This window comes from Barbus barbus, assembly GCF_936440315.1.
Source record: "Barbus barbus genome assembly, chromosome: 25".
NCBI lineage: Eukaryota > Metazoa > Chordata > Actinopteri > Cypriniformes > Cyprinidae > Barbus > Barbus barbus.
Genome location: NC_136753.1, coordinates 19047439 through 19070339, shown reverse-complemented (window position 1 = coordinate 19070339; position 22901 = coordinate 19047439). Strand labels below are relative to the sequence as shown.

Here is a 22901-nt window from a genome sequence, read left to right as displayed (position 1 = left end):
ACCAGCAAAGACATCATTCTATTCTTACGCTATGAGCTCAGTTATATGAAATGATACAACACTCATGCCTCTTTGCTTTATGAAAACAGACTCTATTAATACTAAAACATTTAGTCAACGTTGTTCAAACCCCACAGACTTTTAAAGTCCACAGACAGACTTTATTCCTGGAACACTAAAGGTGAATTTTTAAAGAATATTTTGGCCACTCTTTTAATACAATGAAAATAAATGAGGACTGGGACTGTCAGGCTATTGAATATAAGATAAGCACCATAAAAATGGCTCATATGAATCGTAAAAGTTATGCTATAGCTTCATGGGAGAAAAAGACTACTTGGACTGAGTGTTCATGACTGAAGTAGTAATATCCAATTCACTAACAGAAAGTGCTTTTGAGTTAGATCTTTTCAATGAATCAGTTCACTGAATCTAGTTTACAAAAACAGTGTTAATGATTTGTTCATGAATTTGAGTGATTTGGTTCTCGCGTGACTCACTGATCCGTTTGCGTCTTCCATAATTGGAGTGGAAGATTGTCAGTGAATAACGACTTGGAATATAGGACATGAGCCATCGATATTATATTCATGATACTATATGGTGATTTGGTGTCCTTTTTGAAGCTCAACAGCCTCATTCACTGGAAAAGAACAAACACCGCATTAATCAAAATTTATTTTCTGTTCCATGCAAGAAAGTTTGAATTTTGAAGTTTATTTTTCAATGCACTATTCCTTTAAAGACAGCCACATCTTAAGCATACAACTGATTAAAAAAAAAAAAAAAAACATATGAGTGTATCCGAGTCTAAAGTTCAGCTGCTGGTTATCTGTTGTATTTCAACGACTGATGCCGTAACTCAAGACAGAAGATAAATGTTTTATAAAACAGGTGCCACTAAGCTGTCTCTACATTGCTCCCAGGACGAGTAATGTTTATGGCCATTTACAACCCTATTTCTGAATGGAAAATAGGTATGAAGGATGACAGGAAGATGACCTCTATTTATTTTCATTTTATTTTTAAATATTGACTTGATATTATTGACGTAAAGATGTTTTCAGACTAAAAGTCAAACAGTTACCGTAAGTTGTTTAATACTGTTGATGTGGATGGATTGTGCAGTGTACTATTCCAGTAAGCATATTGTCAGATGCTTCATGACACACTTAAATAATGACAAACAAACAAACCTCTTTGTCCCCCAACTGTCTGTGAGAGTGAGAAAGTGTTTGACCCATGCGAGGGAGCATGTGTGAGGAATTAATGTGGTCGTGTCTGTTAGCGCTAACATAAATAAACGTGGGAGCTACGTGCCAGGCAGCACAAAGAGAGCGGGATATTTGGCCAGATGGCGTTTAAGGGCTCGTTGGCCCTTTCATCACAGATTTTGACTGTTTATGCATGTGTGTGTTTGGAAACCTGTGCACTGAAGAGATTGTTCCTTTAAATCAGTACATCTTCAGCACACTTTAAAGCGCTGAGAGAGAATGAGGTTATGACAGATTCAGTTTTCATCACTGCTTGATGCTGATTAGGCCCGTTAACAGACTGAACTTCAACCCTAAGTGTTACGAAATCATTGGACACACGGTTTCTTCACACATTGTCTCATCAACGAATTGCAAAGTAAAATGTGATTTAAACCTCTCTGATTAATGTTCTCGTTGAACAAGCATCTGTTGTGAAATCAAGACTGACAAGATAATGGAATTGTTTTTCCACAATGAGATGGTCCATTTGATGAAACAGTCCATTTCTACAGCTTACAGAGGTGTGAATTCATTTATTGGTTTGAAATGATCAGAGGCTCTCTGTTTTGTGGCATGTATTTTAGAGCATCATCTTTCTGGCCCCTGGCAGTCGTTCCCTCCATTTAATAGTAATGTAGTGCTTTCAGGTCGCGTCTCGTCTGCGCTATTAGCCGGAATGAATTGAAATGGCAGCAAATGCATCAGATAGTGAATGATATTGAGACTGAAATGACTCCCTTTTATACTAGTCCATTATTTTAGCTGGTGTCATCCTGAAATTTCTAAAGGACAGACATTATAATGACAATAATCTAAAAGTTAGTTTTAGCTAAGTCGTTAGCCATCTGATAAGAAATGTGCAGTTGTATAACATAATGCCTTTATTGAACCAATCAGTCTTCGAATTTGTAAACTGAAGTGTTGAAAAGCTGTATGTTTTAGTTAATCTGGTTATAGTTGATATTTTAACATTCTTTTGTATTATGCAACTGTCAACATCAATATATTTAGGAATAAAAAATCATATTTATAAATAATCATGAAATCTATTCTACTTATAAATTATTTCAAAGCACAACAAGTGTATATTAAATATGTAAACAGGTATTCAGGAACTGTATCTAAAATTAATCTGCAGGAGAAATAAAAAATGTGGACAACCTTCAAGTCAAGCCAAGAGAACTATTTCTATAACATAATTATACTATACTGTGTCAAAGCAGCTTCACGGAGATAGACGGGAAATAACTGAGCAATTCAGTTCTAAACCATGCAGCGCCGATGTTGCAAGACACAATTCCGTTGTAAAGCATCTCTACAGAAAACAATGCAGCCATCATCAAGCTTAATTCAGTTTAAGTTTTGTTCTCATCCAGTGGTGTAAGTCAGTACAGTCTATTGATAAATTGTGGTCATATCAATAAAGTTACGTGTCTTTCAGACCCCAAATAAGCAAGCCAGAAGGCAACAGTAGAAAAGAACACAAACTCCATCAGGTGACAGAAATGGAGAAAAATAAATGTTGGGAGAAACCAAGTCAGGGGACAGTTTTCCTCTGGCCTAAACGAACTAACACTGTGTGATATTGATTACGGTATGTCACATTGGCGAAAGAATGAGTTGTAGTCTGTCCAGCAGTTAGGAAAAACATGAAAATGGAGCTGCCGTTGACCTTGAAGACAAAAAGGTTGAAACCACTGGTTTAGATGGGTTCTGTGCTCAAAAGATGCTAAAGGCTGGAATACAATACATGGTATTTAAAATCTGAAAATTTTTTAAATGCTAGGCATCATACACTTAACAACTGAGGATCACATACCACCAGAGTTTCTAGTTGTTCTGATCACAATAATCTCAAGCAGAAACAGGAGATGCATGAAAAACATTATACACTATGTCATTTTTTATGAAATCTGCCAATTCAAATCTGCAGACAGGCAATGAATTTCGGCAACTACTAATCCAACTTCTCCAGAGTGTAAATTGGGGGCACAAATCTGGGCAAAAGTCATGTAGTGTATTCCAGCCATAAGAAGCTCTTCTTATGTTCTCTTTATGTCAATGAGTGTAAATGTCAACATCATCGTATGTCTTAAAGACCAAAGTAAAGTCACACAAAACATGATCTCAATAAACCAATCAGTCTGCCATTTTATTCCAGATGTTACTTCTGGTTGGAAGCTCCTGTAAATATTTAGTTTAAGTATAACTCTATGTATAATGGAAACACTCAAATATTTAGTAGATCTATTGTAAATAGGTTCTAACTTACAACTGGTGAAAATGCTGAATGTATGTCAGGCTCTTACACTAAACGTCTTTTTGAATCCAATCCAAGCAATTGAATCCAATTATATAACAAGAGCATTGCAGCTACTGTACGTGTCACATGTTCCATATGGAACAGAATTATTGGACACAAGGAGCACTGGATTCCTGACCCTCAGTGGAGGTCTTTGGGGGATCTGCAGTCCAACAATCAAGCCTCGGCTGTGGGAGAGGGACTGGAAAAGCTCTCTGGACGCAAAGAGGAACATCAGGCCAGATCATGCGCACTTCCATCGTGGAACCTGTGAATGACGCCATGGCTACTATCATTCTGTAAATGTCAAAAAGACATTCGTAGCCTCAGGTCATCAGCCAGGGCAAACAAAGTTATAAGGCACAGATGTGTCATGGATTACGTAAAAGCTGCGAGATTGGTCATCCTATCAGGAAACCAAAGATGAACCTCATTACCTAAAATACAATCTAATTTAGGACCTGGTGGCTAAGCTTTCAGAGACAAAACAGAGGAAGAGAGTAAAGACGTAAAATACATTCTTAGTGTTTAGAGGCAGACGGAACGAATGAATGATTTTAATAAATATTTACCTCAGCGGGTCCTGCTGGTAATTTAGGTGAACCATGAGAGGATCTGTCACGACTCCAACCTTGTCATGACTCAAATAGCCAGTGTTTGTTCCTGCACCATTAGTGTTCATGTAAACAGAGACCAGACATCAACATGGACAGTGTAACAACATTACACACTCCTTTACACAATAAGGGCATCATTCCAAGAAATGCTGATGTATTGTAGAAACTGTCATTACATCAATGCATACATGTTTTCATCTTTTTATCCATTTAACTTTAATCCATTTAAATTTGTCATTTCTACTCAATTTTAGGAGTTTTCAAAGTTGAATTCAATTTTCTTCATCAGTGATTCTATTTAAAATGGTTTTAAAAGTGCAACCAACCACTTAATTGCTATAAGTGCTTTGTTGCGCCACCTTTTTAGCCACATACTGTATCTATCCACTTGTTGGATATTACACTATGCAATTACAGTGCAGTTGAACCTTCAAAAAGGCTGTTTCAAAATGTAAATTAAATTAAACAGCAAGACAACAGTGACACTTAGCAGACAAATACAGCCTTTCTGTCCAGTGGCTCGAACACACCAGTAACTCTTGAAGACTGTTTAGACATTTGTCCTTGGCTACAATAAAGCATCTGGTTTATTAAGGTCAAGTTTATAAAGCATGTCATTGCCTTGAATACTTCTGTACTCCAATGAAACCAAGCTATCAGCAAACAACCAAAAACGATGAAATTTCATATCAAGGTCAATGTGTCAACATTTGATGGGTGAATATGGTTTACAGGCCAAATTAGCCTTGATATGTCCAACCATAGATTAATGATTGTTATTGTGGTGTTTGACAGCCTTGTTATAAAACAAAAAACCTGTTCAACCACATTTGCCTTGAGCTTGACCTTTTACCAATTCATAGAGAAGCTTTCAGCACGCACAACGAACACAGAAAACTTAATAGCCAGACAGTGACCTCAAAACTGACTATTATCAGTGATGAGTTGCATCATATACTTTGACATAATCTTGGCGACTGATCTAATTGATAACCATCTGACATACTTATTGTAATGTAGGTTAAGGGCACAAAAAACAAAGAACTATTTGTTTTTTTATGATCTTATCACTACCAAGTTATCACTAATAGATGACAATACTTATTTCTTCTTTTCACTCATTATTGCCAGACGGGGTTGACAAATAAAAATAAATAAAGGTATGTCAGTGTTCATTGTTGTTGATACACTCAATGATATTTCAAGAAATAATTATTTATATAGAGAGGAATGTTAACAAAGATTAAAACTCATTATAGATCATTCAAATCTATATAAGAATTAAAATCTAATTTTATTGAATAGTGTGATAACGGCATTACTGATTGAAAAGTTTAACTGAAACTGAATGCTTAAACAATTTTTTGACCTCTAGTTGTATATCTTGCACTGCAGTGCCCCTCTGTGGATTTTTATTGTATTGGCATAACTCTAGAAGTGCTATACTTAATATTTCGTAATATTTAAAGGTTTTGCAATTAGAATTTATTTCAATAGCAGTAGGGTGTTTTTTTATTCATTTAATTCATATGCAAAATACAGTTTTCTGCTACAGAATGCAGAATACTGTCATCAGAGCACATAATACATCAATGGCCTACATAAAATGTTATTCTATCCTTGTAAAAACAACACTGTGAATAGCCAACAGGCATGAACAAACAAATATGTTCTTAGCTGCTTTGTTGTTTGTACAAGAGTTATAGACATTATATGTGGAATCCTCACATCCTGTTTCAGCTGTTCCTGTGCCCCATATTTTTGGGGAATCTTCATTATTAATTCAGGTTAAGCAGATCATCTGTTGATGAAGGGGGTCATGCTCAAATCTTTAAAGATTTAAACACTCAGGCAAGAGCCAGTTTATCTGACCCCCTGGACAGCCAGTGACTTGGCCACAGATTTCCCCTGAAGTGGCACAGTTGTTTTGTGATCCAGGATATACAGCAGCATATCAAATATTTAGATCTTTTACAAAAACTGCATAACATTGCATACATTTTCCAGCATTTTCCTCAATTAAGACCATTTTGATTTTTACATCAGGTTTCATTTAGCAAATGAATGGCCCTCTGCTGCAACTGCCTCAAGCTCTCCTCCATGAATGCACATCCCATGTTTTAACTCTAAATTATTTTCAAGTTCAGGTACTAAAAGTCCAGACTCAACATTAACCATTCATTCTACCATTTTTTAAACATCTCTTTAAGTAATGACTTCCAAAAGTCACACTCTTTCCATCAACATTGCACACAAAATCTCTGTTCTCTTCTGAAAAGCCACACACTGAAGGTCTTTTAAACCCTTGTAACCTGGATGCAACACCTGTGCTCACTAATTAGACAAACCCACATCAAATCAGCCTTTCAGCGAGCTGTACATCCTCAAAATCACCAGTAGAGGGTGAAAGAAGGAGAAAAATTATATATATATATATATATCTTACTTTAGTACAGTTTTGTATTTGCAAACTACCTAATAACTTTAATGCACTACCTGAAAAAAAAAAAATATTTGCATTTCCATGAGCTGGGAGATAAAAGGCATGATGTCAGAACATCGCTTTCTATGGCTTCTCACAACCTAAATTATCAGTCTCTTTTATTAAACAAACAGTGAAGATAATACAGGAAATGTATGAGTCAGTAGTTTCTGCCTACACATCTCCCCAGTGGTTACTTTTATAACATCAACAATTTTTCCAACTTTTTCCCTCTGCCAAGCGATCAAACAATTTAAAAATAGAAAGATTCCGGCTTTATACTCCAGTCATGTTCAGAGTTTGAGATGGTTGAAAAGTTAATTTTTTTTTATTGCTGAATACGAAAAAACTGCAGCATTAGAAGCATACTGGATTATGTTAATGTGCATAATATGCATTTAGCAGTGATAAATGTGGGAAATATCCCTGGCAGAAAGTGTATCTTATCTAAATAGCAAAAAAATTATTATTTGGCCTGAAGCACTACAAAAGTTTCCTTAGAGGTTTCCTCGCTCAGCCTTGGAGAGGGATGTATCCAGAAACTAGAACTGCAGTGCTTATATTGGCTGATTTTTCAGGAAAGCAAGTCGTGAAGTAGAGTTAAACAACTATATCACAATAATTCCCATAGAAGATCCATCATATTAAGAAAGAATTAGTATTATTAAAGAACTTAATAAAAGCATATTATTCAAAGACAACCATCTTCAAATCATTGGATCAATAATAATGAATAAGTCCTCTAACCAGCAACACTGGTGTTGTTGTGATGTATTCAGTCTGTTAGGTGTCATTCTATATTGTGTTAATCCAGTTAAAATAGATTTTCTGCTAATTTACGTACATAAAAATAAAAAATAAAAACAATTAGTAACTAGACTGTATGCATTCTATTTTACCATGAACAATCTGTGAATGCAGTCCATTAAAACTACAGACCGATTAAAGCAGAACTACAGTGTGATAATTCAGAACAAAGAGACTTTTCAACAGCAACCTCTTCAAGGTTACTGGATTGGGCTTCATAAAATTGATGGATTCTGGACCCGAGTTGGAACATTAACATTATTTACAGTTTCTTTTGCCATGTCTGCCCATCTGTTTGCAGTTGTTCAGTTTTCAGAGCTCACAGGACCAGTGGGGCACATAATGCATTGTTACAATCTGAAGGGCAACTTCTGCTACCAATCCACCTGTGAGTGCCTTAATGGGCTGAATGACATTGGACGTTTATTTATTTATTTTTAGCCAGTGGTAGGTATCCATTGTATTCTAATAAATTTCTAACAAATTTAAAAATCAATTTGCTCTGATGTATCATATATATACATATACATACAGTGCCCTCCATAAGTATTGGAACAGTAAAGACAAAATTGATCTGTTGGCTGTGGAGTCAAGATATTTTCAAATATGATTAAAAGATGAATGAGAGACAAAACTACAGAATGTCACATTTTATTATTAGCCATTTCAACACATATATGTTTTACCAAATAAAAAGAACAGCACTTTTAGAGTTCATCCCACTCATTGATGTGAGCATAAGTATTGGGACAGTTGAACATAAGGCAGATATAAAAGATTAAAAGTTGTTTAGTTGCAGATCTCTTGCGCACAATCTCAGCAGTGAGTCTGTGACCCATAGACATCACCAGACTCTTGGTCTCATCCTTTGAAAGACTTTTCCCAGCCTTTAATGCAGCCAATTCCAATTGTTGTTTGTTTTGGGGATTTTCTGCCTTTACTCTCCTCTTCAGCTGGTGAAATTCATGTTCAATCGGATTTAAATCTGGAGATTTATTTGGGCAATCTAAGACTTTCCATTTCTTTGCCCTTATAAATTCCTTGACTGAACTGGCAGGGTGTTTTGTGTCATTGTCCTGATGCAATATGAAGCACTTCCCAATGAATCTGGTGGCATTTTCTGGTTCATCTTTGTCTCATCGGTCCATAAATACAGTTCCAAAACTCTTCTGGCTCACCTTTGTGCTTTTTTGCAAACTCTAATTTTGCCATCCCATTTTTTGTGCTGGTCAGAGGTTTGCATCTTGCTGTGTATGTAACAGGGCGAACAAGACATGAAGATCCAAGTGCAAGCTTTTATTTACAGACATGGTCAATAACAGGCAGGGTCAAACAAACAGCAAACAGGTATAGAGAGGGCAAGACAGAAGAGTACTCAAGAAAACAGGCGTGGTCGGCAATCGGCGTACAATATCCAAGGGGCTTGGCAGAAGGGGTAATCCAGGTAAAAGAGCAATAATCCAATCGAGGTGCAAACAGAGTCCGAATGGCAAGGAAAAATGGTAAATCCAGAGGGCAAGGGCAAGGGCAAGGGCAAGGGCAAGGGCAAGGGCAAGGGCAAGGGCAAGGGCAAGGGCAAGGGCAAGGGCAAGGGCAAGGGCAAGGGCAAGGGCAAGGGCAAGGAGAGTGATAAACGCAATACAAACACTCGGCCTCTAGCAAGAGCAAGTCCATGGTTTATAAAGCCTGAGTGATTAGTGTGATCAGCTGTGTAATCAGTGAAAACAGCTGTGTGTGTCGTCAATGCAATGAATGATGGGGATTGTAGTGAAGTGCAAGAGTCCATGTGGTGAGTGGGTGACCTCTGGTGGTGATTAACCGGAAATGCATGGACCAGATTCATGACTGTGTAGCATCTGTAATTCTGTGTCAAAGTCTCCTGAGGACAGTAGATTATCAGAGCATCACCCCAGCTTTCTGGAAGTTGTTGGTGATTTTACAGACATGTCTTTTATGGTTAATTTTCACAGCTTTTATGATTTGTCTGTCATCAACTACTGTTGTTTTCTCAGCCGATCAGGTAGTTGTTGGTTGCTGGTGGTTTTCAAACTCTTGATTTCTCCATGCCCTTTGTTTTTGCTATAGCTCTAATTGACTTCCTCTTTTCTTTCAGCATTCAAATTGCTTGCTTTTCTCTCAAAGTCAGCTCCGTCATCTTCATCCTGATTTGTGTGTCATCATCGAATGCAAGATTCAGAATACAGCAGTAATGGATATAACTGATACGACACATTCCCTGCTTTTAATATCTGAAGAATTAATGCAAAGGACACAAGCTGATCACTTAGAAAGACCTGTGAGGCAACTGTTCCAATACTTATGCTCACATCAGATAGGGGAATGAAACTCTAAAAGTGCTGAACTTCTTAGCTGGTAAAACATCTATGTGCTGAATCCCCCAATAATAAAATGTGACATTCTGTAGTTTTGTCTCATATTCATCTTTTAATCATATTTTATAAATGTCTTGACTCCACAGCCAACAGAGCAATTCTGTCTTTACTGTTCCAATACTTTTGGTGGGCACTGTATATATACACAAAAAGTCATTTTTGTTTTTTGATTTCTGGTAAAAATGTATACAAAAGGATGTGAGGTGAAAAAGTGAAAATGTTGTGTTTACATCAAAGATGTTTGTGTGTCACAGGTAAAGATGACACAATATGGGTAAAAGCTGCACTTACAGGTATATCTACAGTATAGCCTACTATTTCCAACTAACATGCTGTCACACCCTTGTGGTAAGAAAATAAAAGTGCATTTGCCTGTGTGGCCTGATTCAATACTAACCACACCAACACAGGTGCTGGTAATGACTACTTTATATCGATCTGGTGTGCATTTCCCAAAAGCACTTTAGCCAATATGGTCGCATGTTCCGCTGAACTCTATTGCTAATGACGGAACTTGCAACCATAGTTGCTTTTAGGAAATGCACCCCTGATTGGTTAAAGAGGAACAGGCATGTCTAGAGAGTAGGTTGATCAGGTTTCCAGCCATGCAAGATCAAATAAACAACAAGGTCAAATGAGTTGGTGTGAAGAGAGAAATAGTTTAATATATTTGTAAATTCTGTAATAGGTACATAAAGATTGAGTATTATGGGTTCTGACTGCAGGGAAAGAAACGTGACATGTGATTTTACATTGTACACAATACAGAAAAAGAGGAGCACTAAATGTGAGATTAAAAGGAGGATAGGAATATTTCTTCATGTTTAAAATGTGGCCATAATGCTACATAATGTGGTAGACTATTAATAACAAATGTAGCCTAAGAGTAGGAAAGCGGAAGACTAAGGAAAGCCAAGAGAATTCCTTACAAACTCTGCTGGTATCTGTGCTGTCTCTAAGATGTGTGCTACTGTAGTACAATAGACAATGTACTGTACAGTACTGTAGACAATGTCATTTTTCTATAGAAGGCTGTAAGGGATATGCCAAATCTATGTGAGTAGAAAAAAACTTCCCCATGCTGATGCAGGTGTTTTATGTTTTATGACAACATAGCCTACAGGTGCTATTCCCAACAGTCCAAAAATGGACATGCATGCATGTCAGGGGAATTCTGGCATCATAGACATTTCCAGATATGCCTTTCAGTATTGTGTTTAGTAGTATTCTGTGGTGAAAATTATGTACTGAAAATATTTTAACTATTTTTGAAGTTAACTTTGTCTTGCTAAGACTGATTGCACACTTTCTGCGTAATTGAGAAATTTTGCACAATAAAATTACTTCTAACTTATGGGAGAAAATTTTTTATTTCAATAAATTAAAAAAATCATCATATAATAAAATGAAGAAAAAATAAGTGACAGTCGCAAAGCTGAAGAAACGCTTTTTCTTTTTCTTTATAAAGACAGTTACAAAAAGGTAGATTGGCCCAATTTGAATTAGAAAAGTAAGATTGATTACATCTTGGTTAATTTATAGTTGGTCAAACTAGTTTTTAAGACATAGTGGCTATGTTTATGCAGCTGAAATTGCAGTGAACTTGATTTCACCAAGTGCAAAATGTTCCTGGATCAACATACCCGTTGATCCGGAAACAACATTCCAAGCAACCAATCAGAATTGAGGGATAAGTTTACAGGAAATGTTAGTTTTATACACCCACAGTTAGGTGCTTGTATACCCTTGTTACTCAACTTTCCTTCAGATTTTAGGGATAAATTATGGGTAGGGTTAGGTTTAGGGGTAGGGATAGGGTTGGTTAGGTCTATGTTTTTAGACAATATTGTTGATCCAGGATCAACAAAAGATGCTGGTCCCAGAATATATCTTACTTGGCAAAATCACAGCATAATTTACGTTTTCTAATTTCCTTAGGGAATGAGTTGCCAACTCGCCACGATTTAATCCACGGTGTACCGAAGTCTGCCACTAGGTGCCATTCTCCGCTCTCCTTGAACACCATTGTTGGGTGTTGAATGTGAAGCGAGGTATTTTTCTCCTCCTCCAAACCTGTGATGAAGCCGTGTTCCAATGAAAGCAGGTGGAATTCCCCCTTTCAACCAATGGCGCTCTGCCCTCGCAACAATCCTTTCGAAAAGGATGTGTGGGCTCGGTCATGGCGCTGGCGTGAAGTTGTTGGAAACGGACAAGCCCAGGAAGCAGGATTTTGGCACTACTACACCAGTTAAAGCTTAGGGCTGCCCGCTTGAATGGGAACTAGTGAGCAGACCATTCAGATTTGCTCAAACGTACACCTTGGAAGCCACTTCGGCGACGTCGGATTGAAGATAGTGATTTCTACAAAAGTTGCTCTGTCAAAAGCGAGCACGCATGAGAAATAAGAGTAACCTTGGGCTAAAAAAGGCATGGTTCGCAAGAGTTAGACTGAGTTCTGACTCCCCTCGAGCTTTTTGTGTTTTTAACTGAGGAGAAGGACTAAAACAGTCACCATGCCTGCCAAAACAAAGTACAATTTAGTCGATGATGGACACGACTTGCGGATTCCTTTACATAACGAGGAAGCATTCCAACATGGGATTAATTTCGAAGCAAAGGTAAGTTTCTTTTTCAGCGGCATGTTTTGTTTATATCCTGCTGCGAATCCTGTTTCCAGTCCCAGGAAACGTTTAAAGTTGTTTGCCACTTTGTTTACGTTCCGTAATGTCAATTTAATTGAGCGCGTCAATTCTGATGCCACACTAAGCCCAATTTGTCGACAGCCGATCTAATACATTTCATCTCGTTGGCTTTGATTTCCAGTATATCGGTAGTCTGGATGTGGCTCGACCCAACAGCCGTGTGGAGATTGTTGCGGCCATGAGGCGAATAAGGGTGAGTTTTTATGGAACCAGTTTACTTTTACTGCTTCCTAAAGTGGAGTTAGCTTACAAAGTTTACAAATGGCAGTATTTCGTTTATTATTTATTCTAATAAAGCGCCACGGCGTGCACGACTCGGCCTCTATTCCACACGGGTGGTCTCTTCATGCCTCGAGCAACAATCAAAATATAAAAGCAGGACAGATCTATGAGCAAATTGCTTACAAAATGAAAGGGTTGGATATTGATAGCCCTGTCAAAGTTGCTTTGATACACATTCACCGGTTGTGTACGTTATGTCGCCTTTGGCAACCACAGTGTTTGTGGATTTTCATGTGTGTAAACAGATAGGAGCTCTTTGAAGTGGGGGTCTTCTGTGTAAAGCACTTAAAGGGCCAGTTTTGGCGCCCACCAATCACTGATGAGAATGCATGGGCTTCCTGTGTGGCTAGACCCCCTTGATAAAGATATCCTACAGTGCTATCGTGTTTTGTGTTTAAAGACATTTCCCTGTTGGTAGATGGATTAGTTCATTTAAAGTCCTCATATGTAGAAAGCTAGTGTTTACTGCTACCTACTATAAAAGTAAACTTTAGCAGGCACATTTTGTACATGTTTTCCTGTTTCACTGAATGACACAAATGTCCTCTGTTGTATGAAACATCATATTCATAACATCATATGTGTTATTCTCCTTCCACTTATAAAAAGTAAAGGGAAAACAACAGCTAACTGATAACATTTCATTCCTTAACACTGAGTCTCTTAAGTGTAATCTTGTTGTTTTCAGTTAGCTGTATTCATGGCAGTTTCTCTAACATTCACTACTTTATTGCTGGCAGGGAGAGTTGTTTTACCTGTAGATATCTATTTCCTTTTCCTGGTAAATTTTGCATTGTGTGGCCCAGCTATTGCAATGTACAATGAAACTTATTTCAGGGAAGTGTGATGTAAGAAGTGGTTTGAATATAATAGTTGAAAGGCTTTTTTTCCTACCAACATCCTGGATTCCAGCATGGCAGCAGACACCAGGTGCAAATGATCCTATTAACCTTTTCAGTGTGCTGGACCCCCTGCTATGGTCTGCTGGCTAATGGGCAGCCATACATGCTTTTAAAGCAGGAAATGATTGTGTGGTAAAGCTCAAACACAAAAGTTACACAAAACCAATCATGCTGTAGCAGTTAAGTAGTTAAAGCATTGACGGCATTGTTTGAAGTTAACTTGTTTGAGCTTGCAGTAAACTGCTCTACTAAGACAAGATGCATACAATGACAACACTGAACTGAGAATTTATTTGTTTAATTATTTTTGCATTGATTTCATATTTTTTTTACACTCTTCTACAAATGTAAGCATAGTTGAGTAAAACCTATTCTTCACGGGACAGAACTATTGATTTATAACTTTTTGCACTTTGTTTTTGCTCAGCACATTGCAAGTAATAATCGCTTACATATTACTTAAAAACCATATATACATATTTCCTATTTAAAATATGAGGAACAGTTGCATTTTGAGGGACAGTTTTATGCAATAATATTGACAAAAGAGATCCTACTTGTTTGGTTTCAAGTCCCATTCACTCTAATTTATTTGGCAAGCAGCTTCTCTGTATTGTTATGGCCTATTGTTTATTGCTTACTGTTTGTTGCTATTGTGTACTTCTTTTACTAAATGTGCATCATGGCATATGATATGTTCCAATATAGGACATTTCCATCAGTCTGAGGAGTCATGTAACATCTCTAGAATGCAGTTTGCAACTTTAGATGGTAATGTTAATGTGAAGGCTTCATGCAAAGAGTGTAGTGCATAAATTGTTTCAGTGTAGTGTTAAATATAATTCTGGTGTCAGTGCTTTCAGTTCTCAGGTATTTCACTTTGTAGGAAATGATGTGGTATCTGTAAATGAAAGGAGAACCTTTCAATGGCTGTCTGAAATCATTTCTGTTTAATCTGCCTTTGATCTTAATTGCCATCGCCTCGATAAGGAACGTGGGATGAAGAGACCCAGGGAATTGTGAATAGATTAGGTTTAACTTAAATCGAATAATGTAGAAGTGTAAATATTGAGGTGAAATCCAGTGCCTCAGACATTTTGGTCAATAGTTACATTAAAAACACAGAGAGAGAGACACTCTATTTGTTCAGGAAGGGGTGATTTAGAGTCCATTGGGGAATTAAAAGCTTGAAGCCTACAATCACTGGCAATTTTCACCACACCCAGATTCCATTTACCGAGTATAATAAGCTGGAGTCCGAAATGTTTGTAGCGTTGTGTTTTTATTAGGTGCAAAGAATGTTTGTTATTTTAATCATCTAATAATAGAGCTATAAATGTAAACACATGTGTAGATCCCTTATAACAGCTTCCCTTATGTCCTGAACAACAATTTAGTTTTATAGTGATTTGTTATTAGACTGCCAGTTTCTTAGCTTCACTTTATTTCCACATGACGCTTCCTCAAATTGCTGTCTTTTTGTTTTTGAGCATCACAAACAATAAATGGCTTCAAAATCCACCCTTCCTTGACTTTTTAAGCCTTTGTAGCTTCAAAGATGGAGATTCACTTAAGCAGCAGTAGCAGTTTGTGTTACACCAATGTGTGACAAGTGCCTTCATTGAGGACTAAATTATAGGCCTACTTGATTGTTTACTCTAGCTTCATTGATTTACGAGATACCTAACAAACACCTCGTAAGAAAGGGCTTGATCATGGCATTATCTTTGTGGAGATGATTAGCATTGAGTAGATTGCTGTCAGATTTGGAAAGGGGAATATTTACGGGCTTGCAATCCTCCCGTAAAAGCTTTCAGACTCGTAGTCCAGCGCACTTTGCTCTTATTGCTGTGCCTCAAGTTTATTACATTATATGTTGTTAGCTTTAAGATGGTCAAGCCTGCAGTTTAAAACGGCACCTTAATTAACTGATTGATTAAGTGATGTTATGAATGAGTTCTTTTGGGCTGAGATACTTCCTCCAACATTGTGGAAGTGGAAATGTTGACTTCTAATTTATAGTTATGAATAGCGTTTTTATTTTTAAGGCTTTTTCTTCACTTATTCAAGCTAAAATTAGGTAATCTTGCCTTGCTGTTATTCACTGCTGTTATATCTGGTGGATACTAGTCCCAGCTGAATCCTGTCTGCAAAATGAATTGCCTTATGTTCATATGGCAGCATAATTTTAAAGACATTCCCTGAATCCGAATGTGAAAGATCGGAGTGCCTCATTCCCCCCGGCTGTGCACTCTTACCAAAGCCATTTAAAATAAAGGTTGCATGCAATAGAAGAACAATTCTGGCTTCCCCAAAGAACTCTTCATTGAATAGTTCGTACAAGAACCTTTTTTTAGTGTGAGGAAACTTTTAATCATCTGAAGAACATATAAAGAACCTTTTGTGCAGTAGAAAGGTTCCATGGATGTTAAATGCTCTTAAAAGCCAATAAAGAACTTATTTTTAAGAGTGTACTGTTACTGGTTTCACAATGGATTTCAACAGTAACTCTGAAGTTGTCGCTGAATAGATGTTTCTCTGTTCTCCTTCAGTTATCTCTGTTGAAGCAGAAAGGTCACAGAGTGTTCCAGTGACCATTATTGATTCTCCCTTTCTGTCCCCCTCCATCAGACACCTTTTGGAGGGAAACTTAGTTTAGTCTAACTGTGGCTGCTGGTTAATGTATAACTTTGTTGTTTGAATTTAAATTCACGATAAATCCAAAGTAGCGACTGAAGTAGATATTTTCTTCTGTATTGTGCATCATACATACAGTCCTGCATACATCACCAGAAGGGTCAGTTATGACATTTCTATTAAACATTACAAGGTCGATTAATAATGGGGAAAAAGGCATGGATAAATCATTCAAAATAAGATCTATAACATGCATTTAGAAAATAGGGTGAATTTTCAATTTATGCCAAATTTCAAAATGACTTTGTTACGATAGGTAAGTATTTACCTGGCTGCCAATCAAATGGGTAAAAATCGATCTTTTGTCTTTACTTTATTAGTAAACTCTGTCTTTACTAATGTTCACTTTTGTCCATCTGACTTAAACTGGATGACATTTTGACTGCACTGTACAGGGTGCAGCCATAAGAGAGGCTGTTGGCCAGGATCCATTCTGTTGACGTGCCTCATTTTGTCTCCAAAGGGCCTCTTTGGATTTAGAAAAGCTCTCTATCCCCTCAAGAACTGAGCATCCTCTGTGTAACATTGACTAGTGTCAGAACAACAAAGCCATAGGATACTCGAGCCCGTCCCCTTCTTAACCATAGTAACAGAGAACAGTAAATTGACTCATAACTCTCTTCCTTTCTCCTTGGAGTGTCTTTGCCTTGCGATCTGTTAGAAGGATCGCTTTCACCCCCGTCAACCGCACAGGCAAAATTCATCTTAAAAACATGTTTTGTTTTTTCCTTTTTAAATGCATCCCTTTTTCTGAGACCTTTCACTGTAACAAATGAATATTCTGGCCTAATTTGAGCCTCCTTTTTAATTAACGCTTCCAGAGGCTCAGAGGTATAACTCATTCCTTGTGATTTTCTTTTTTTTTTCTCTTTCTGTGAGGGTAAAAAAAGTCATTAAGCGTTTCTGAGATAAATCCAGCAACCAGGTCCTGTTGCATATTTAGTTTTTTTTTGTTTTTTGTTTTTTTTAGCTGAGGTCAGCTTCATTAATAATGTCCTTGATGCTAAGAAATCACTTGATAAGTTAAAAAGCTTCAAGAAAACACCTTCACTTGATGTGGTTTATTCAAGTTTAATGTCCCCAGTGCAGCGCCCACTGTAATCCATCAATAAACTCCACATCTATTGATCTTTTTAATCTAACCTGAGTTTTTACATTTTGTGTGAAAATCATTCTTTAACATAAAATATGCCCCACACTAAGACAACTCTCTGGAGTGGTTCAGTCACTATGAATATCTTTGAACTGTGATTTAGTGCTGTGATTGAACTTGCTTCTTTCTCCCTTTATAGCTCTCTTTCTACTGTTGTGTTTAACCCATTTCATACCCTGGAGTGAATTAATCTCTCTATGGCCTATACCAGTTGTTCTAAACCTTTTTGACTCAAGTCACCTGTTGTCCAACACAATATTTGAATAAAACTTTATTATAAAGGCTAAGCTGTTTCTTGTATTTCTGCTGTAATTATGACAAAGTTGCTTGTTTTCTTTTTCTTTTTTATTAAACTAAGAGGAGTGATATATTTAATGGATTTACAGTGGTTTCAACAGTGTTATTATATTTTATTAAAGGGGGGTGTTTTTAGAATTTGATTTTAGATTAGATTTTGATGGTCTAAATAATATTTTATTAATTTAAATACTCATAAATCATCCTGTTGAGAAGCACTGGCCTGTACTACTTTGTATATTAATTTAAGCAAGGATTGCACCATATTTGGTGTAAGTATAAGTTGGTGTTCAAACCAATCATTAATGTTAGGGAAAATTAGTATTCTACTACATATACACTGCCCTCCAAAAGTAAAATACAAATCTCGTGTAATCCCAGGCTATCTGTAATCAGAAGCAGTTTTAAAACTGGAATATAATTTACTTTCATTAACATGTGTTTCATAAACGCATATTCCTTTCTGGATCATAAGCCGCAATCAAAATGATGTGAGAAAAGGCTAAACGATCCATCACCTGCAGGATCCTCACATGCGATTAGCCTAGTAGCAGGGACAAATTCTTTGTTTATATATGTGATGTAATGACGCAGCAGCATGCTCGAATTTCCTGTGAAAACCTACTCATACCATTCAAATTAGAAAACATTTATTATTAGCTAACCGTTGTGAATCGGGCTAAAGTAAGGCGATAGTTTTGAACACTGGCTAGTTATGTACTTGCTCAAATATTGATTTCAGATAATTTTTTACCAAAAAAGTAACGGACTGCAGCTTTAACTATGAATGCTATTGGAGTCAGTTTGCTGTTGTTGGATTAGGTTGGCTGCATGCTCTAGAATTTGTGGAAAACATCTCGTGTTCACGTCCAAAATCATTCTGCCAAGCAGTTTTGCCATGTGAATTATTGACCAAATGGACAATTGTGGCATAAAGTGTTCATGCCAGTTAGCGGTCAGTGGGCCAGTGGTAACAAATCAATGCTCACAATGATGTGAATTTTCTCAGCACCTTGGTGCTGCCTCTCAAAAATGGAAAACTAAATTTAAGGCGTTTCCAAAGCGTCTGGTTTTACGGGACAATTTTGGCCACCTTCATAGGAAAAACTGACATAGTGTTGGCTACAGGAATACTGCATTAATATGCATATTTATAAAAGGCAAATTAATTGCCTTACTTGACTTGGATGTAAATTAATTAAACATAATCAGAAATTTGCCAAATATGTATGTGGAGTTTTGCCAAGTATTCATTGGTATCATTATTACACTTTATTCTGAATGAAGTGCTGACAATCTGTCATTAAATCAGGGGAAAGCCTTTTTTATTCTGCTGCAGTAATGAGCTGACAGTGAATATGTGAACGCAATCATACAAGTGCACATTGTCTTCTGTCTAAAGTCTTTCCAGACCTGTCATGTCAGAATCCTTCTGTCTCTGGAGATACAAATTAGTTGCACTTGCTTTTAAAATATTGAAGCATTAATTGTCTGTATTGCTAGAACTCTAACTGTTTTAATAATTATCCTGATACTTTTGTTTTTCCAATTCTTTGAGTCCTTCCTTCACACTCACAGCTTGAGTCATTACTATGTTCCACATAGCTTTGATTATTCTCCTAACAAGCTTCCATCTTCATTATTGATTTACAGACACTATCATGGCCTCATCAGCATCAAAAATCGTTGTCTCTTCTGTTGGTCTGCAGACTGAAAGCCTTCTTTCCAAGGGGGTGGTTTGCTGGATAATATCTTTCAGCCCAATAAGTACCTACAAGTCAGACCTTCCCCTCCATTTATTGCTTGGCAGCCTGATATTTTTTATTCATGTGCTGGTTTTATATGAGGAGATTGTAGCTTTTGTGTAATGTGCAATGGTTAAACTGAGGAAACTGATTTGATGGTTGTTCATCATCTGAATGATGATGCATATTATGGTTAACAGGACAATTGTGGAGTTATGCAGTGCTGGGATTGACATGCAGTTTATACTAGAGTAGAGTTATGGAGTGGAGTGGGTTTGCTGCATTCAAGCCAGTTGGATAAATTAGCTTTTTGCCTAATTTCACCTTGAAAGGGCCAGCCAACATCTGTTATATACTAAATTATAATCTCTTATGGTCTAGCTGCAAGCAGTTGAATGTTTTGATGCATCTACTCATTTTGTTTTCCAGACTTTACAAAAATAGTCATCAAAAATAAAAAATAAAACACATAGAAGCATATGCATTATGTAGTATGCTGTTTATTAGTACTTACAGTATTAGTAAGAAAAAAATATTGATTTCTTGTTTTTAATCAATTCTCATTTTTATGAAACAATATCAATTCTTAAATCCCAAGTCTAGCCTGTTTTCAGTTAATGAATGAAACATTGTAGCGCACCTCCCATCCAATAAGTTACAATAAGCTTTGCTACTTTTGATATAAAAGTGTCTCAGATTTCAAATGATATCCATTTTATTATGGTGTCTTAGTGTTGTCAAAAGTAACGACCACGATACCATTCGGTACTGAAATTTTAAAAGTGTCCATTTCCCGCTAAGATTTGAGCGTTGTTGAGCAGATTCTTAAACAGCGCTGATTGGTCATTGTGTTCACGCGCTCAATAGATACATCTGTGATTGGCTTCAATGATCATCTCTTCACCGAGCACTTCATTGATCATTGAAGCCAATCACAGATGTATCTATTGAGCACGTGAACACAATGACCAATCAGCCTCAGTTCAAGAGAAGTGGCAGTGTGAAGCATGTGCAAACTGATCATCTCCTCCGCTTTAATACCAGTTTCAGCATGAAATAAACACGAATGAACATCCGAAGTTATGTTAAAAGAAAGAGTATACTTGCAGAATTTTGTATCCTGTCTCATGTAATCGCTCAATCAGTGTTTCATCAGCACAAAGACGCCAATATAACAGCTTGTAAACAATGTCATGTAGCGTCACATTTACCTCAGAAAAAAAACGCATTCGGTGACAACTTGTTAGTCATCTAGAAAAATTAACTCTAGATAGGAGTATTTTGCTAAATATACGCACCATATAACATTCATTGTAATTTTTTACTGTTATTCAGTGTTTAATTTATGTATAAATAAACAGCCACCATATATGTTTATATTCAAAAAAAGAATTGGAGTAGATGTATAATTATGTAATTGTAACTTTATTATTAAAAATGTAATTGAGTGTAATTTAAGTGTTTGTACAAATCAGTTAATTTTAACCTTCAATATTGTAGTAATTTAGCGCCAACTGACTCATGTATATTTTACCTTTTTTCCTTGAGAAAATTTGGCATGCACTCTACCTGATATATATCAAATATATTCTATATTGAATTGAATCGAATCAATTGAATCAAAAAATTGCAAGCTTGTCAATCAGAATCGAATTTTGAAAACCCAGTTTTACTTATTAGTACTTAAATCCACTTTTCAGATATGGTAAATTGTCATACGAATTTTAAGGTATTTGTTATATATTAATTTGTTTTACTTTTTGTTCTTAATTCTATTTTAGTAGTTGTCATTACATTAAAGTAGTGTTGTCACGATACTGGAATTTCTAACTTCGATACGATACCTTGAAAAATATCGATATTCGATACCACGGAGAAAAAAACTGCCACAATATTAAGGGGGTAATTTTTTTTTATTTAAAGATAAATGTAACAAGTCGAGAACATGCGGTATATTTTACATGAACAAAAAAATGTCTTGATTTAATGTCTTAGTTAAATGTTAATTGAAACTAACGTTTGCTAATACATGTACTAATTAAAATCCAAAGTTCTATTTGTTGATATTCTCATTTGCTTCATAACCAAAATATTTCCAGATATAGGGCCCTATGAAATCCGTTTTATTTTTCCCCAAATTCCGTTTAATTTTTTTCTACATTCAATTTTTTCCATTTTAATTTTTCTGGATTCTCTTTTTTTCCGTTTGAATTTTTCTGGACTTTTTTTTTTAATGGTCAAATTAAATGCTATTAATCTAAAAGCATGTCTAATTAATTAAAATCATGAAAATTATACAATTTAACATTTAATTTATTAAAAGTGTAACAAAAATGACACGTTTAGGGCCGTATGAAATGTTTTATTTTTTTTCTCACCTTATGTTTTATTGTTACCAAATTCTGTGTTTTAGCATGTCTATTATTTGAATGCATACAAACAATTTTTATTTATTCTTACAGTAGCCTTATGAAATGTGTTTTCCCCCTCAGAAATTCTGTGTTGTGTATTTAAATTTGACTGGATATCAGATGAAGCCATAAAACAATTTTAATTTATAACCCTAATTTATATTTGAATTAATGAAAATTAAACATTTACATTTTTGGCAAATGAAGGGGATTTACTATTAAAATTAAAATATTTTGTGATTATTTCTTTAAAAAAAAATTAACAGTAGCAGTAAGTAGTAGTATTGTGTACATTCTACTAAATAATAGTAATAGCCTATTTCTGGCACACGGTCTTTAATAGGCTAAGTTAAACCGAACTTTTATTTTGACGGGTTGCCGTGAATACTTTTAAAGTTCTGTGTGTGTATGACATGACGCTAGTTTTACTCAAATTAAATGGTAAAATGCTCGTAAAGTGCCTTTCAGATCAGTTCTGGAGATATTGTTGATGTATTTATGTCCTCATTGAGACGGCAGGCGGTCAATCACAATCACCGCGAGCGCCACATTAGTAAACAAAACCGCACGTGCAGCACATTCACACAGAGACGCGCAGAACATGCTGGATTCATATTTAAATCCACTTTTGCAGCTTAATATTTACAGATACTAGTCCATATCGCGATTTGATTTGAGTGTAATGACCTACTTTTGATTAATTCATCCAAACTTTGACAAATTCCGTGACATTCCGCGTTAAACTGTAAATTCCGTTTTTATGACTGGATTCCGTGCGCGTTCTCTGCATCGCGGAGATCATAGATCCCTACAGATAGCGCTCCTGCTGTGTTCTTTAACAACCAGAGCAGTCAT

The 22901-nt window shown here is 36.2% G+C and overlaps 1 protein-coding gene across 1 annotated transcript in view; it reads left to right on the top strand.

The window, feature by feature from the left end:
- Positions 1-11874: 11874 nt before the first annotated feature.
- LOC306845225 (carboxyl-terminal PDZ ligand of neuronal nitric oxide synthase protein-like) overlaps positions 11875-22901 on the top strand; it is a 111981-nt gene continuing 100954 nt past the window's right edge. Inside the window, exons 1-2 of the mRNA XM_079377897.1 lie at positions 11875-12475; positions 12681-12752. Of these exons, the coding sequence (XP_079234023.1) occupies positions 12371-12475; positions 12681-12752 (177 nt within the window). The 5' untranslated portion in view covers positions 11875-12370. The remainder of the gene's footprint in view (positions 12476-12680; positions 12753-22901) is intronic.